This window comes from Ananas comosus, linkage group 3 (assembly GCF_001540865.1).
Source record: "Ananas comosus cultivar F153 linkage group 3, ASM154086v1, whole genome shotgun sequence".
In the NCBI taxonomy this organism is placed as follows: domain Eukaryota; kingdom Viridiplantae; phylum Streptophyta; class Magnoliopsida; order Poales; family Bromeliaceae; genus Ananas; species Ananas comosus.
In genome coordinates, this window is record NC_033623.1 from 5991569 (window position 1) to 6008793 (window position 17225).

The 17225-nt window shown below is 37.6% G+C and overlaps 1 protein-coding gene across 2 annotated transcripts; it reads left to right on the forward strand.

Moving 5' to 3' along the window:
• LOC109707571 lies at positions 2018–17198 on the forward strand. Of its 2 annotated transcripts, XM_020228948.1 has the most exons (5): positions 2019–2295; positions 6583–6626; positions 6753–6811; positions 15407–15559; positions 16378–17198. In XM_020228948.1, the coding sequence occupies exons 1-5, from the start codon at positions 2074–2076 to the stop codon at positions 17052–17054; spliced, it is 1155 nt and encodes a 384-aa protein (XP_020084537.1). In that variant the 5' UTR covers positions 2019–2073; the 3' UTR covers positions 17055–17198. The 2 variants fall into 2 exon arrangements, with proteins under 2 accessions (XP_020084536.1, XP_020084537.1); XM_020228947.1 differs by having other exon boundaries at positions 2018–2295; positions 6583–6811.

Below are 17225 nucleotides of genomic sequence, written 5' to 3' on the forward strand. Positions count from 1 at the left end.
CCCGTGGTAGTATACACTCCCCACGGCAATCCACTTCGGCACCCAATCCCGCACGGGCGAGCAACTGTCGCGTAGGCCAACTCCGGAGTGCCGGCTTGTAGGGAGCTACCCTCACAAGCGTGTGCGAATGAGCACGATGGCAAGCAAGCAAAGTCCATTGTCCACATGTCACAATTTTCATATTATCAATACAAAGTTCATAACCCTCGATCCTCTGATCGGAATATCAATACACAAATAGTAACAAAAGCTAGTATCCACTAGATTGTAAACATGTAAGGGTAAAGCTAAATCACATAGCATTATAATCTTTCCACTAGTATGGCACTATCAACATAGTCATGAGCATGTCATAGTTCTCTATATGAGAGTCAGGAGAATATCATTGTTCTCTACTTTAAAGTGCATCCTACACTTGTTCATAAGTCATTCAACTGAATTGACTATAAATGTAAATACTTATAGATATTTCATTTCGAATATGTTCAACATTATAATGACGAAAGTCAAGCTCTTTATCAATCACATAAGCACAATAAGATCATTTCTATATTACATATAGAACATAGGGGAGTTTCACTTGCTCTGGTTAGGTCCGACCCACCTAGTACTAGGCTCCAACTATCCACAAGAAGTCCCACAAACGGCTCAACGAAGCCCCAATGCTGCTGAAAAACAAACGTCAAGATCGGATTAGATTTACGGCCGAAATGTCCGATTTCGGCTCAAATCACATCTCGTATCAAATAGCAACATAAATCGCTGTTTTGGTTCACTTTAGTACCTCCAAATAGGTCTCTAAAGGCTTCCCAAAGCCAATCAAGGATGATGCAAAGGTCGGTCGAACTCCCGCTGCGATCAACACCAACACGACATCGAAATCATCATATATTAGCAAATATAGTCGGAATCTTGCGAATTCAGTTTTCTAACTGAAATCTCTGCTTACCTCAGGTTAGAACACCTTCCAAACCAGCTTCAAAGAGTACAAGTTTAGCTCAACGAGGCTCGAAGACCTGCTGCGAAGAAATAATACCGAAATTGCACAAATTCGCGCAAATAAGTGCAATTAGTTCCAATTTAGCTTCATTAACGGCTAAATATTCCAATTAAGCTTCAAAGTAGCTTATCCCTGGTCTACGAAGGTTAATTCACAGCTAATTATCTCATTCCTACATGCTGAAAACTCAGGTTAAAACAGTTGGAAGCAAAATCCTGAAATCGATACTCAAATCGACTAATAAAGCGTCGATAACGGAAAAATCAAGTCGTATACCTTCTCAAGCTTGCAACCAGCTCCTTACTGGTCCAGGGCTGCAAAAATCCCTCCAAAACGCTCTCTTGCACGTGCACAAAGGTGCTGCGACGCTCGCAACCAGCGAAGAACGCGCGCGGCGACGAAAACGAGCGAAATCGGCGAATTCGATGTAGAGAGAGAAAAACCCTAGAGAGAGAAAGAGAGAGAGATGGTAGAACACTCCTCTGCACTCCAGCAACATCCACAGAGCTCCTGGGGTCGAGCTGGGTCCATAAGATAGGGATAAGCATGTGAAATTACCAAAATAGCCTTACTGCCACGAATTGCCACTGTGTACCGGTACACCATAGCGGCTGTACCGGTACAGCAAGCAGAAAAGACTGATTTCGCCAGTTCAATGCGTTTTCTCACTTTTAGCATTCCAATCATTCTCTAACTTATCCAAAAACTTGTTCTAACCTTTTAAAACATGTAGGTTAGTGTCACATCACATTCCACACACTCGAACTTCGCAATTTGCAAAAGTTCTGTATATTACAGTATACCTTTAACTAGGTCTAAACCCTAAACACTAAACCTAACTAGGTTTAGGGGTTTAGGGTTTAGACTAGGTTTAGTGTTTAGGGTTTAGTTTAAACTAGTATAAACTAGGTTTAAGGGTTTAGGGACTAGGGTTTAGGGGTCAGTTTCAAAAAAAAGTCCACGTTGGAAACCCCTTTTGTATTCTTTTTACCTTGTTATTAGCGAGTAAAAATTTGCAGGGACTAGGGTTTTGCCCACTCTCCTTCGGGCCACCTCCTTCTCCCCTCTCCGTTATGCGATTCTACGGGGCCGGGCGGGGCGGGGGACGGAGCTGGAAGATGGGGCTCCGGCGGCTTTCCTCCGCCGTGCGCCGCCACCTGGAGGACGAGGGCGACTGGGCCTTCTCCTCTGAGTGGTGGGGCTCCGCCTCCGACGACGGCCACACCGTCTTCCGCTCCTTCTCCGCACACGGCAACGGCGTCGTCTCCGTTGTCGCCTACCCCGCTTCCACGCCGGTCNCTCTCTCTCTCTCTCTCTCTCTCTCTCTCTTTGTCGCACGCACGCACACACGATCATGCGGCTCTGGTAATTGCAAGGTTAAATCGCACAGATCTTACCTGAGATCTAGTCTATCTTGAAATAGACAATCGAGCTTTCAAATTCGGATTTTATACAGAGTCTTTTTGATATAGGTGCGTCGATTCTACTACCTGAGGTTAGTGGCGTTTGTAACATATTGATGAAATATTCGGTAATCTGATAGAATATTTGGTGCTTACAATATATTCTTACAAAAATCTTGTAGATATATGAAGTTTAGGTCGTAAAACTTAAATTTTCGAACTTATGACTTAATTACAAAAGTCCTCTTTGCACTTTAGACCATGTCTCATTTACGCTCTTGCACTAAAAATCCTGTCAATTATCATCCTGCACTCTGCCATTGTTTCAAATTGGCCCAAAAAATTAGGATAATTAGCGAATCAAGTTATAGAACTTCACTAAAATGAATTGGTATATCATATTTTTCTACATCTCAACATCTATCTAATTTGCTCTCAAGAAACGGATAAAAACAAAAGAAAAATCATGAATGAGATCTCCTATGGAAAGTGGTAGTTAATTGAACAATTTTATTCAATTTATATGATTTTGCTGCATTAATTATAATTAACTTCCTTTACCAATTTGTTTCTATAAAATTTTACACCTAAAGTCAACAATTATTCCAAAAATTTGGATCTATTTGAAACAATGTCAGGGCGCAGGAGGGTAATTGATGTAATTTTTAATGGAGGGGGGAAATTGAGATAGGTGCTAAAGTGAAAGGGGTTTTCTTTTGTAATTTAGTCTTAAAGTTAAGGTGTTTTTTTAAAAAGAATTGTAAGATTAGGTAGTAAAATTAACACTTCAAAAATGCGCTATAGTTCGGATAAGGTTTATACATTTTTGCGAACCATTAGTAGCTGTTGTAACTGAAAGTCACTTTTGGTAGGAACATAACAGCTATTGACAGTTCCCTTTTATTGTCTCTTATTGTTATAGAGATTTTGAGGTCAAATGAAATGAGGAACTTTAAGGGAAAAAAGGAAGGAAAAGAGAAACTATTAAAGTGAATTTGCTGCATCGTTAGAAAAAAATGCTCTCTTTTAAGGGCAACTTCCAATCATGGCTCTGTTACCTGATCCTTGTTTTTCTGTTAGCATGTAACTGGTTGGCTGAAAATTTCTCAAGTTAGGGGACTGATATGGTTAATACTGGATACTTATACAATCAATTCAGCAATTTTGAACTGCAATAAGTTAAATGTCTTTGTTATTTGATGTTCTCTTTTCAAACTAAAGTAAGTAACCCTTTGAATGTAAATATTTGGTTGTTATAGAGATATAGTTGACCATACTGTATACGAAATATTAGCCGTTTGTCCAAATATTCAAAGCTTCAGTTTTTTATTGTCAACGTAAGAAATTCATGTGCAGTTGTTATTAAATCAGTGATTTTTGGAGAGATCTTACCTTTCGGTAAGCTGCATGTCCAACTATTAAGCAAGTTCAACTGCATGAAAGTGAAAAAATATTTATTTGGCGTTGCACTCAAGAATAACAATTGAGCAGGTAGTTGAAGGCTCAATTGTTGCATTTTGATGCACGCCAGAATTGAACGCAAGTGGAAATGCAACCGTTGGGGAGCGTAATCCTTCTTTGTTGGCAATTATAACCAACATACTGATTTCTCACCACTACTGAAGCTACAATATCTGCAAATGCAAAACTACTAGGTCCATTCACCCAAACCAAAATGCTATAGTTTTAGTGCGTTGGTTTGATACACCCAAACTAGGTCCATACAGTCAATTTGGGGGTGTACTTTGTTCGTTGGTTTGATCACTAGGAAATTTTCAAATCAAACCAAAAAAATTGTTTAGGATTTTCTAGAACGATACTAAATTAACCTCTACTTAGAATTGAACCAAACCTAATCGAATTAATTCAATTTAGTTTGGTTCTGAACTTCGGTTTCAATTGTCGCATTTTTCTTATGAATTAAATCCATGATTTTGAAATCAGAATGCAATTATGATAGGTATTTCATAGAGGATGAATTATGACCACAGTTTTGGAAAGCAGTAGAGATAATTAGCACGTATATGTGTACAAGATGTAAGATATGACGACCCAAAGATTTAAAAAGTATAAGTACACCTAGAGGGTGTGAATAGGTGTAAACAATAAAACAACCAACTCGATGCAATAAAAATTAAATGTGGAAAAAGTAAAGCCAACACATTGAGATTTTTACGTGAAAAGACTCCAAAAGGAGTAAAAAAAACCACAGGACCGGTCACACGAAAAATCCACAAAGAAAAAATAGAGTACAAGGTGATTTACCGAATCCTCAACTCAACCTTTACCTAGATTTGAAGTTGATCTTCTTCGTTGGTCCCCAATCGATTGAACTCCTTCAATCGATCACACTACGACTCCTCACAGCATCAACGCCTCGAATCCACGAGCGTCCACTGAATCTCGGCCCTCACGCGAAGTCCACGCGCAATCGCTTCGTCCGGAGCGCGTAGAACAATAGTTGGTGGTGATTTCGATGCTTAGAAATTCATAAGATATGAGGGAAAACCTTCTAAGTAATCATTAATTTGATTCTTATGAGAATATCTGGATTAAAGCTCTAAGAATCAAATTGATGAGAGAAAGAAAGAAACTTGTTCTCAAAGGATGAAAGAAAAACTCCAGAAAACAAGTTTCTAGGGTTTTCGAGAGGTATCATCTTAGCCACATTTTAGAGAGACCCCCGTATCTTATTTATAGGTTTATAAGACATTAGAATTAGATTAGAATTGAAAAACACGATTTCGAAAAACTCTCGATGGGTTCAGGGTCAGGACCTTTCATTAGGGTCCGGACTTTGATACTCTTAGAGTATCAAAGTTCGAATCTTCTCCTCAAGGTTCGGACCCTCCCCGCGTAACTGCCAAGAAGGCTTATGGTGTTCGGACCTTCCATCAGGGTACGGACGCTGAAACTTGGTAAACTTCAGTGCTCTATAAATTCAAGGTTCATACGTATTCTAATGTCTTCCAAACACTTAAAAATTATGCATAAATCAGTTAATCCAAGGATTTAAATGCCGTGGCATGGGGTCATGCCGGAAACTTGCCGGCACGGTACGGCACGGTGCGTGCCGAGCCGTGCCGATGCGTGCCGGTCAAAAAAATTCTTGTGTGCCGACACATAATAGCATGCAATATTTATTTTCTTTAGCAACAAAATGTTCTAACTATTTATTATGTCTTTTTATCACATCTTTTGAACTTTATTGAGAAAATTACTTACTAATTTAAAGAATAGAGGGTTTTGAGCTGTGCCATCGGCACGGGGTCTATATCGTGCCAGTATCTTGTTGGCACGGTATGGCACGGTGGATATGGTCCGTGCCTATAGGCACTTAAAACCTTGCCATTAACTATATGTAATCATACCTGGGGGTCGTGAGTTCCATAAGCGAGTCTTTGATCTTGATGTCTTCTTCTTCAACCCTTCAAAACTCTATACGACTCCACGAAATCTGCCAATATAAGATCCATAACACAAGATTGATCATAGTCATAGAATTTTGAGTATGTAGTGATGGTAGGAAATGGTGTTATATTATATAAAACAACCATTTTTCTCCAAAAGCTTTAGCTGCTAGTGAACAATATTTTAATATTTTTATATTTAACACTATCCCTTACGCCCGGGCTCGAGACTTTTTGATAGGCCAATAGTGTGGACTTAAATTAAATGGGAGGAAATTGATTATGCTTGGAGCCTGGCGTAACTTGAACTTAGGACCTCTTGCTATGATACCATGTTAAATTATACGAAACTTCTATTTTTTGCCAAGAGCTTAAGCTAGTAGAAAATGATGTTCTTATATTTTTTATATTAAACAAGCAGGTGTATAAAATACTGTTATTCAGTTTTTTATGCGGTTTGGTTATGAGAAGTGTCTAAACCGAATCCAAACCAAAAAGGTGAATTTTAGCTATTTTGACAATCGAACTAGACTGAAAATTAGATACTGCAAACCGATGTACTTTATTTGGTTTGGTTTGGTTTTGTTTCAGTTTGGAGTTAACTATGAAGGCACCCAAGTCTCAAAAACATATCGCCAAATAGGATAGTTGTAAATTTTATCACTGAATTTTGAATACATGTGTCTACATTTACACATCATTTAGATTTACTTACAGCCGAATATCTCCTCATAGTGTTTCTTTTGTTCTTATGTTTGCATCATAGTAGGCACCAGAGCAATGGCTAGCTGTGGAGAAATGGCTTCAAGAGAGGTATGCAAAGATTCACCCAGAATTCGATCATCATGGAGAGTTTAAGATACTTGGTTATCAATGGCGTGTGCTACGGTTTAATGACAATACTCGTCAAAGCACAGCTAAAGTAATGGCCTCTTACAGAAAATCAGATCCCACATCTTTATACTTGATGCAGCAGCCGCATTGTTTGGCTGTTCCATGTAAATTCTTTGCTTGATGTCTACCTATCTTTTCAATCTTCACATAAAATATGTTCTTGTTGCTTTTTTTTAATTAAGGTTTTTGTCATATTGAAAATGCTTGCAAATTTAGGCCTCTTTCGGTATTGTTGTCATTTTTTTTTAAATACTAGCGATTTCAATGAAAGGTTTTTCCTCTTGTTGTCATGGTTGGTTAGCTTGCAGTGCACCCCGGCTAAGTGATGTATGACAGCTTCTTTAAAAACCAAAAAAAAGGAAGCAAAAAAAGGTTGCTTCCAAGTTTTTGTTTTCGTTGCCAAACAAACAGCTCGAATGTTTAAGGGTTGCAAGCAATTCACCATTCCCTCCTACACTATTTCATGTAGATATTCTATTAAGTTAAAAAAAAAACAGCAACAATGCCAAACTAGGCCGTAGTTTTAAAATTTTGTGACAACATGCTAAAGTCGTAATTTGTCAGTATTCACAAACAATATTGAGAATTTTTGCATTGTTGGTCACTGGTCATTCGTTACCTCATGGCTCAATGTAGTCACCATCCTTGTCTTCGCTCTTTGGTGCAGATATCAGTATCAGTATGACATTGTGATGTTATTGAAAGTTTTCTGTGTATTCAACCTCTGTAGTTTACTCTGTTGCTTCCCTATTGCTTTAAATAGTAAAAGTCATTTGTCTAACTCTGTTTCTTGTCCTTTTCAACGTTTTATGTTCATATTGGACCTAGAAGACCTAATTTCTTGTGTCAAAGCTAGTGTAGGGAATTGCTAAAATAATGTTTCATCCTGAAGGGCTCAAATTCGTATGAGGGTGACCTATATTAAATACAATTGTTGATTCTTGTTTAAATTTTATGGTAACGACAGTTTTCTTATGGTTATTTTACTACCATAGTCTTCTGCATGTAAATATTTAGTTGCTGTTCCGCATACTACATTTAAGTATTTCAATTACGACTGTTGTTCCACATACTGCATTAAGTAATTCAAACTTGCTTAAAGATTACTATAACCATGCCTAGCAAGTTGTACCACTTAATCTCTACATCTGTGTTATTTTTTTGTTTCGCATTTTATTTACTGTTTCTATTTGTCAAATTACCATCAATTAATTATCCTTTACCAAGAAATTGTAGAAATTCTAATTTGGGAGTGGCCTCCATCAGTTAGAAATCTCTCTTTGCTGCATTTAAGTAGCTATTTGACTCTAGCCTTTACACACAGCTGAATGATATCTGAGTAATATATTCTTTTTCTCTCTACCTAATATTCAACCATTTTCAACATTTTCACCCCCTATCTATTTGGAGTTTTGGTGGGGGAGGGGGTCGCATCAGAACTTGTGAACTTACACCTTGATTGTGTATTCCCTTGCATATATTGCTGGATGTTTTCCTTCATCTATGTTGTTATTTGATATCTTCAAGCATTTTTTTAAAAGATTTTTTTTTTTTAATGTGAATTACCTTTGTAAGTTATAGGGAACCTAGGATCTATATACTATCAATTAACTAGAAGGGGGTGGATAGGTGTATCGGCCAAAAATACAATATCAATGCAACAAAAATAAATGCGGAAATTAAAACTAGCACACCGGGATTTACGTGGGAAAACCCCAACTAGGATTAAAAAATTCACGGGACCAACACGCGATGACAATCCATTATGAAATAAAAGATTACAAGGTGATTACTGACTTCACGGACGAGTACCTCACTTTTATCTTCTATGGATCTTGCGCACACCACGGGTTGTCCACGCCCCATGTCTGAATCCGTGAACGCAATGTCCGGATTCCACGAAACGTCCACACTTCGAATCCACGAAGCCTTCAACACGTTGAATCTACGACGCCTACTCGAATCCATGAGTGCACTCCGTCGGGAGTAAGATGAACAAAGTTGATGATTTATTGCTTAGATGATCATGAAAGAACCGTAGAAGATGTTTCTAAGCAAATCTCAAATTTATTCTAGAAGAACATTAAAGATCTGGGGCACCAATAATCAATTTGAGAGAAGCTTGTTGTAGAAGATGAGAAGGATGGTTACCTACAAGCTTCTAGGGTTTCTAAAAGATAATCTATGCTTACCACGTTTGAGAGACACCCCGACATCTTATTTATAGGTTTGGAAGCAATTAGAATTAGACTAGGATTGAAAAACTGATTTTAAATCAGATTACGATTGAAAAACTGATTTAAAAAAAAATCTGCCTTTTTATTTGTAGGTTTGGAAGCAATTAGAATCATATTAGGATTGAAAAACTGATTTTAAAAAATCTGCATCAGGATTTTAAACAATCTGCATCGGGTTCAGGGTCCGGACTCTGCATTAGGTTCGGATCCTCCCTGCGTACTAGCCAGGAAGGCTTACGGGGTTCAGACCTTGCAACCAGGATCCAGATCTTGAAACTTGAAAAACTTTAGTTTTGAATGTTTATCAATTTATACCTATTTCTTCCAAACATATGTAAATGATCATAAATTATCATCAACAATATTTAAACATACCAAGCATTGTGGATATATGTTCGGAGTCTTCGAGTCTTTTAACTTTATCTTTTCTTTCTCGATCTTTCAAGACTCCGACTCACTTCACGAAATATGCCAATATAAAATCCGTAACAACCTTCAGTAACAAGTTAAACTTTCTAGCAACATAAATCATAAAACTAGTTTTGCTGCATCAATTATAGTATGATGCAAACCGAGAGGTTGCCAAAATTGAATTTTCAAGTTTACTTTTGTTTAAAGGTAAAACTAGGTTTAATTTATCAATTCCAATGAACTTTAAGTAAGGAAGCAAAAATTTCAGCAAGACAAAAATTAAAATCGAATTGAAGTAATACTAAGATGACGATAAACCTTCAATATATGAGATAATAACAACCAACTGAAAATACATATAATAGTTCCAAAAGGTAAATTCGGCTTTATCAGACTTAAAGCTTTAGGTTTGGTTGTTTGGCAAATATGGTTGGTAATGGTGGAAGACTAGATTAAAAGGGGATAATAGGATGTCAGGAGATGAGAGATACAAAAAGTGCACCGTTCACACGATTGCGGGGGATCCACGATTGACGAGGAGGGGGGTACACCACGGGTAGAACTTCGGCAACGGGGAAGAAGAAGATGAGGTAGTGACTCGGAAGAAGAGGAGAGGTAGGAGTAGAAGCCGATCTTGTCACGAGGAAGAAGCGACAACAATCAAGTTGAGGAAGAAGACGATCTCGGCGCGAGGAAGAAGCGTCGATGATCTCACCGGGAAGTAGAATACTAAGGATAAAGAGTGAGAGTAGAATTTTCTATTCATCCAAATATATCTCCCTTAAGGCTTTAAGAACCATGTATTTATTATAGTGTTGAGAGCCCTCCTATAATAAATTATTGTATTTTCGTTTTCAACATAATACGGTCACCCAAGAGTCATGCATAGAAAACGAAGCAATTTTGAAAATTTCAAAGGTTTTTTTTTAGGAAATTCCAAAGGTCTTTTTGGGATTGTTTCTTTGTTTATTGGAGAAAAGGGTTTGAGTTAGCCAAATCAACTAAAATTAAATGATTTAAGTCCGAATCAAACACGAACCTACAAAATAAAAGAAAATTGCATTCAAAAATAAAATGAGGTTTATTTGCTGCATCAGTTCCCCTTAAGTTGGGAAAATCTCGACTCCGTCGAGATGGCATCCTGATAGCTTTTGGATAAGTCCTCTCGAAGTTGGCGCAACTCTGCCTCAAAAATCCAACTGCTATTGGACAATGGTTGTTCACGCCAACGCACCAAGTATCAACGATGAGTACGACGTCGCGTCGTTGACTCGCGCACACCCAGAATATCCTCCACACCATCTAATGGAGTTTCAATGTCGGAGTGAGATGTCAAGCCATCAATATCGACAGTAGAGGGAGCCTCTCCATGAATCTCATACAGCTCGCTAACATTGAAGATCGGGGACGTCGGTACTTCTGGGGGTAGATCAATTAGATAAGCATTTTTCCCTAACTTCTTCAGAATTTTGAATGGTCCGTACTTTTTCCTGTTCAGCTTGCTATAGCCTCCAGCTAGGAACCTTTCTTTCCTAAAATAGATTAAGACATTATCTCTTTCATTAAGGTCATACCTCGGCGATGTCTATCTGCTGACTCCTTGTACTTGACAGTGGAATCCTTCAACCTCTGAAGAACTTGTTGTTGCACCTCTTGAATCTGTTTTAGGTAATAGTCGGCATCTGCACTAACTCTACCAGGGTAAGGTATTGGTGCTCGGTCAAGAAAGTGGGCTATAGGACGGCCATATAAAGCTTCAAAAGGAGATTTTCCAATGGTTCGGTTTATGGAACTATTATAAGCAAATTCAGCTTGAGGTAAAATTAAATCCCATTGTGTTGGTTTTTCTCCAGCTAAACATCTTAAGAGATTGCCCAAAGATCGATTTACTATTTCCGTCTGCCCGTCAGTTTGTGGATGGTATGGGCTGCTGAAATTCAGTTTGCTTCCTGCCTTTGACATTAAAGTTCTCCAAAAATGACTAACAAATTTTGTATCTCGGTCAGAGGTAATTGATTTAGGAATGCCATGTAAACGTACAATTTCGTTGAAAAATAATTTTGCAATATGTGATGCATCAGAAGTTTTCTTGCAAGGAATAAAATGAGCCATTTTCGTAAAACGATCAACAACCACAAAAACTGAATCAACTTGGCGTGCAGTCTTGGATAGGCCTAGGACAATTTTTCAATGACTAGTCGTAAGACTTGTGCTATAAATTAGAATGTCGTCGAAGTAAACTACGACAAATTTTTCAATGAATGGTCGCAAGACTTGGTTCATAGAGTGCATAAAAGTACTAGGGGCTTGGATAGCCCAAACGGCATAACCAGCCACTCGTATAATCCTTCTTTGGTTTTAAATGCTGTTTTTCATTCATCACCAAGTCGAATACGGATTTGATGATATCCGCTCTTAAGGTCAATCTTAGAGAATATCTTCGCACCTCCTAACATGTCAAGCATATCATCAATCCTAGGAATGGGAAACCTATACTTGATGGTAATTTTGTTAACTGTTCGACTGTCAACACAAATGTGTTCTGTCAATTTTAGTGTAAGGAGGCCAGGCACCGTGATAGGGCTCGTACATTCTCTAATGTAACATTTTTGCAGAAGTTCAGAGACCTGTCTATGTAACTCTTCATGTTCAATAGGACTCATCCTGTAATGGGCTAGGTGTGGAAGACTAGCATCGGGTACAAAATCAATGCAGTGTTGGATGTCTCTCATAAGTAGAAGGCCATCGGGGAGTTCCTCAGGCATGATATCAGAAAATTCATTCAGCAATGGTTGAACAACTTGAGGAACTTCAGTGTTCTTCGATATTTCTTTTGCCAAAAGAATATATACCACTGGAGACTTTGCTAGATCTTTAGAGAATTGGCTTTTGTTCAAAACCATCATTTTCTGTTCATTATTGGAGGGTTGCTTTTGGGACTCAATTGGTTTAGATTTTGGTTTGGGTAAGTAATTTAGGGGAACCAATCTAACTTTCTTGTTGTCCTTTGTGACAATGTAAGTGTTCTCCCTACCATCATGTATAGTGCTACGATCAAATTGCCAAGGTCTACCTAACAATAGGTGACTCACATCTATGGTAACAACATCACACCAAACTTTATCAGCATAAGTTTTCCCAATAGAAAATTCAACAAGACATCTTTCAATTACAGGAAACTCATCCCCATCCTTAAACCAAGCTATTTTGTAAGGTTGAGCAAGTTTTTCAGTTTTCAGTTTAAGTTTTATCAACCATTTCTCTAGAGACAAAGTTTTCAGTACTTCCACTATCAATGACGAGAGAGCAAAACTTGCCTCCCGCGCTACAGATGGTTCTGAAAAGGCTACGACGCTTCCAATCATCTTGGGTGGACTTAGAGGCTAATAGGACTCGATGGATCATGAGATTTGTTTCAATAGCATCAGGAGATTCTTCGGAAATCTCATCTTCATCTTCTTGTTCTAAAGTTTCTTCCCCTTTTTCATTTTCTTCATGACTTTCTATTAGATTGGCTCTAGAATCAAATTTTCTCAGAGGGCAATCAGAGGATTTATGTCTTACATTTATAACAAATGATGCCAGATTCAACGGGTTTTGCACCTAAAATTCCTTTGCCCTTAAGGTCTTGAACAGGTCTTGAAGAGGTTTGATTATCGTTCTTTGGGATAGGCTTAGTTCCTATGGTGTTCTTTACGCTCGCACTTCCCTAGCGAAAGGTTTGTTTTTTAAGTTTATTCTCAGCCTTAAGTGCATGACTATAAGCCATGTCGACCCTGTAGAAAGTTAAAAGGGCTAACTCATCTTGGATTTGAGCTCGAAGACCGGCTAGATAGCGAGCTATTAACTGTTCTTCGTCCTCTTTAAGTTCATTACGAGCTTGAAGGGTGTAAAATTCTTCAGTATATTCTTGTACTGATTTAGACCCTTATTTAAGATTGTGTAATTTTTGAAAAATAGTTTGACGATAATCAATCGGTAAGAATTTTCCTTTTAAGTTTTTTTTTCATTCTTTCCCACGAGGTAATCTTTTCTTTACCCTTTCCCTATCGTTTTGAACTTGTTTCCACCACACTAAGGCATATCCTTTCAATTTAAGGGAGACAAGTTTAACTTTTTTGTCATCAGGTAATTCTTTCCATTCAAAAAATTGTTCTATTTTGTCTATCCAATCCACAAAATCTTCAGGTTGTAATTTACCCTCGAACTCACTCACGTCCACTTTAATGCCCTGATCCCATCGATGTATATTTTCTTGAGTTTGAAAAAGAGGATTTCTTCTAGCAGGTAAAGTACGATTGTCAAAATCAGGATCACTTTCCGAATCTTCTTTAACTGCATTTTGTTGTTGCATAGTTAATCTTTCCAATAGTTGTTGAATGTTATTCATTTGATTTTGCATGCTTTTCATGGAATCTGGTTGTTTCTCATATGCTTCTCTCCAATCACGAGAATTTTCACGATTGTCTGCCATTACCAAATGCTTGCAAGTTGATCAAAAAGTGATGCTCTCTTTTTTTTTTTTTTCTTTTTTTTTTTTGAAATATTTTGGCCCAAAGTTGAATACCAGGAAAAAGTTGTTTAGATCAAAACAAACGCTTCCACGAAAAGAACTTGCTCTGATACCAATTGATGCAAACCAAGAGGTTGCCAAAATTGAATTTTTAAGTTTGCTTTTGTTTAAAAGTAAAACTAGGTTCAATTTATTAATTCCGATGAACTTTAAGCAAGGAAGCAAATATTTCAGCAAGACAAGTTAAAATCGAATTGAAGTAATACTAAGATGATGATAAACCTTCAATATATGAGATAATAACAACCAACTGAAAATACATATAATAGTTTCAAAAGATAAATTTGGCTTTATCGGACTTAAAGCTTTAGGTTTGATTGTTTAGCAAATATGATTGGTAATGGTGGAAGGCTAGATTAAAAGGGGATAATAGGATGTTAGGAGATGAGAGATACAAAAAGTGCATCGTTCACATGATTGCGGGGAATCCACGATCGACGAGGAGGGCGGTACACCACGGGTAGAACTTCGGCAACGGGGAAGAAGAAGATGAGATAGTGACTTGGAAGAAGAGGAGGGGTAGGAGTAGAAGCCGATCTTGTCACGAGGAAGAAGCGACAACGATCAAGTTGAGGAAGAAGACGATCTCGGCGCGAGGAAGAAGCGTCGATGATCTCACCGGGAAGTAGAACACCAAGGATAAAGAGTGAGAGTAAAATTTTCTATTCATCCAAATATATCTCCCTTAAGGCTTTAAGAACCATGTATTTATAGTGTTGAGAGCCCTCCTATAATAAATTATTGTATTTTTGTTTTCAACATAACACGGTCACCCAAGAGTCATGCATAGAAAACGAAGTAATTCTGAGAATTTTAAAGGTCTTTTTTCAGGGAATTCCAAAGGTCCTTTTGGGATTGTTTCTTTGTTTATTGGAGAAAAGGGTTTAGGTTAGCCAAATCAACTAAAACTAAATGATTTAAGTCTGAATCAAACACGAACCTACAAAATAAAAGAAAATTACATTAAAAAATAAAATCAAACACGAACCTACAAAATAAAAGAAAATTACATTCAAAAATAAAATGGGGTTTATTTGCTGCATCATAGTAGTTTAATAAACCACGAGGAGTGGTGATTGCTTCCCTATCGTATGTTGTCCCTCTTTTTATTGTAGTTAGCTGATTATTTGATAAACATGTGTGTTAGAGGTATTGGCAAGTATTTGGAGTTACTGTTCTACAGTGTTGAATAAGACAAGTTTTCTGCTCTAAACCAAGGTCCACACACACAAAAAACAACAGCCCATAGGCAGCAGTATTGATTATTGAATGTCTGTAACGAACTTTGTTCCGTGTAAACAGCTTCTTCCAACACCCTTTGGATCATGTTTTCATGCTGAACTCTTGGCAAGCAGCTAACAGTAGTTGCAGTCGATAGTACTTCAGTTAAATATCATGATAGATGATTTTAACTAACATAAAATCTTCTCATAGAATCATTTGATCTTGTGTCAAATCTGATATATGGTCATTGGCAGATCTGAAAAGCATGGTTTCGGTGGGATTGACGACATTGGCTTCCTCCTCTTATGATCTTTCCGAAGCAGTTCTAGGAAAAAGGAGTCTGAAAGTGCTATGTATCGGTCATGGTGGTGGCAGCCTACCATTATTTTTGGCCAGTAAAATAAGCGGTGAGTACTCATCCTTTCCATTAAGTTTTATTAGGATTCAATTTAAATTGTGTGATGACCTTTATATTTCCTTCTTGCTCCCACATTGTGCATAACTAAAGATTCCTGAGTCGACTGAGATTTATTTGCTGCGTTATTCTGGTGCATCTCATTACTTTCAAGTACACAGAAGAAAGTTACTGAGGTTATTTCACTACATACTGCAAACATCATGGGTTCATCTTATTGCAGAGTGGAAAAGTAAAAAGGAATTCTCAAAGTAATATGCTTATGCCACTCATTTTGATGTGTTGGATGTTGTTTATCCAAACAAACAGAAATTTAGAAATACCTCTTTTTTTTTTCTCTCTCTTTCTCTCTCTTAACATCACTACTCGACCTTTCTGTTTAAAAAGCAAAAGGCCAATTACAAATTTCTTCTATCATTCACTCAAATTTTAACATTTTTTACTCAGATTTCAATTTCATCCTTGAAGTTTAAATTGTAACAATTATTAAATTTGAATGCCATTCTTAGTGTTTCAGTTTGCTTGATGAAGTATGATCTCTGTTTTAATTTTGTCCCTAAGTTTTGACCTTAATCTCAATTTCGTGCCCCAAGTCTTGATTTTAAAAAAGGAATGTCTGACGATACTGATGTGCTACTTCTTCAGATGGACTGCCGGAAGGACTTATCTAATGCAGAACAAACTAGATTTTCACAATTGTCACAATTGAAATGACAAGGTTAAAATTGAAATCAAGGTCAAACTTTGGGGGCAAAATTTGTAATCAGCCCTTTAAATATCAATACCTGACACGTCTTGATGTCTTTACAGGAGCCACCGTCCATGTTGTGGATATCGATCCTGTCGTCATCTCAGCCTCTATCCAAGCGATGGGCTTTCCTTCCTCTACAGTAAAAGGGAAATCTGGTTGCTCTTTCACACGACCTCCTGATATTGACAAACTTTTATGGGAAGGCATCCATGACCGTCTCTTCCTCTATAGATGTGATGCTGAAGATTTCATAATTGAAAACCGTAATGTTTACGACCTGGTCTTCATCGACGCATATGATGGGGACGACATTTTTCCTTACAAGCTTTGGGATTCTGATAGTCTTTTCCTCAAACACTTAAAACATAGAATTCATCCATTGCATGGTACAGTTGTGGTAAATCTCCACTCTGACTCGGACTTGTTAACCATCGATACAAGAAATAATTCTCCTTTCGAAAGCATTTTACCTATGGGGAAGTATGTATCAAGAATCTGCAGGGCTTATAAGCATCAATTTGGGTTGGCATTCGCTGTTTCGGTTCCTTGGCTTTGCAATGTAACTCTAGTTGCATGCCGTAGTGAACTGTTTGGTAGTGGATTACAAGGGCCTCTTGCTAATAGAAATTTGGTTTTGAGTACATTGATATCAAAATCATATTTGGTTGAATCTGCGATCTGTTTGCCATTTCCTTGTTTGGAGTACATTAAGAGAGGCTTTTTATTGATTGAGTGAACAGTTGAGATGTATGTAACTCTATAGGGTTCTAGTTTTATAGAGATCCTTTTCAAGACAGTTTCTTTTCTCAAATTTTGATTAATATTTTCTTGGCAGATTTTGACTTTTCAATGCCTAATGTTGTAGGCTATTCATGTGGAATCTGTATGCATTTTGGTGGAATTCTTC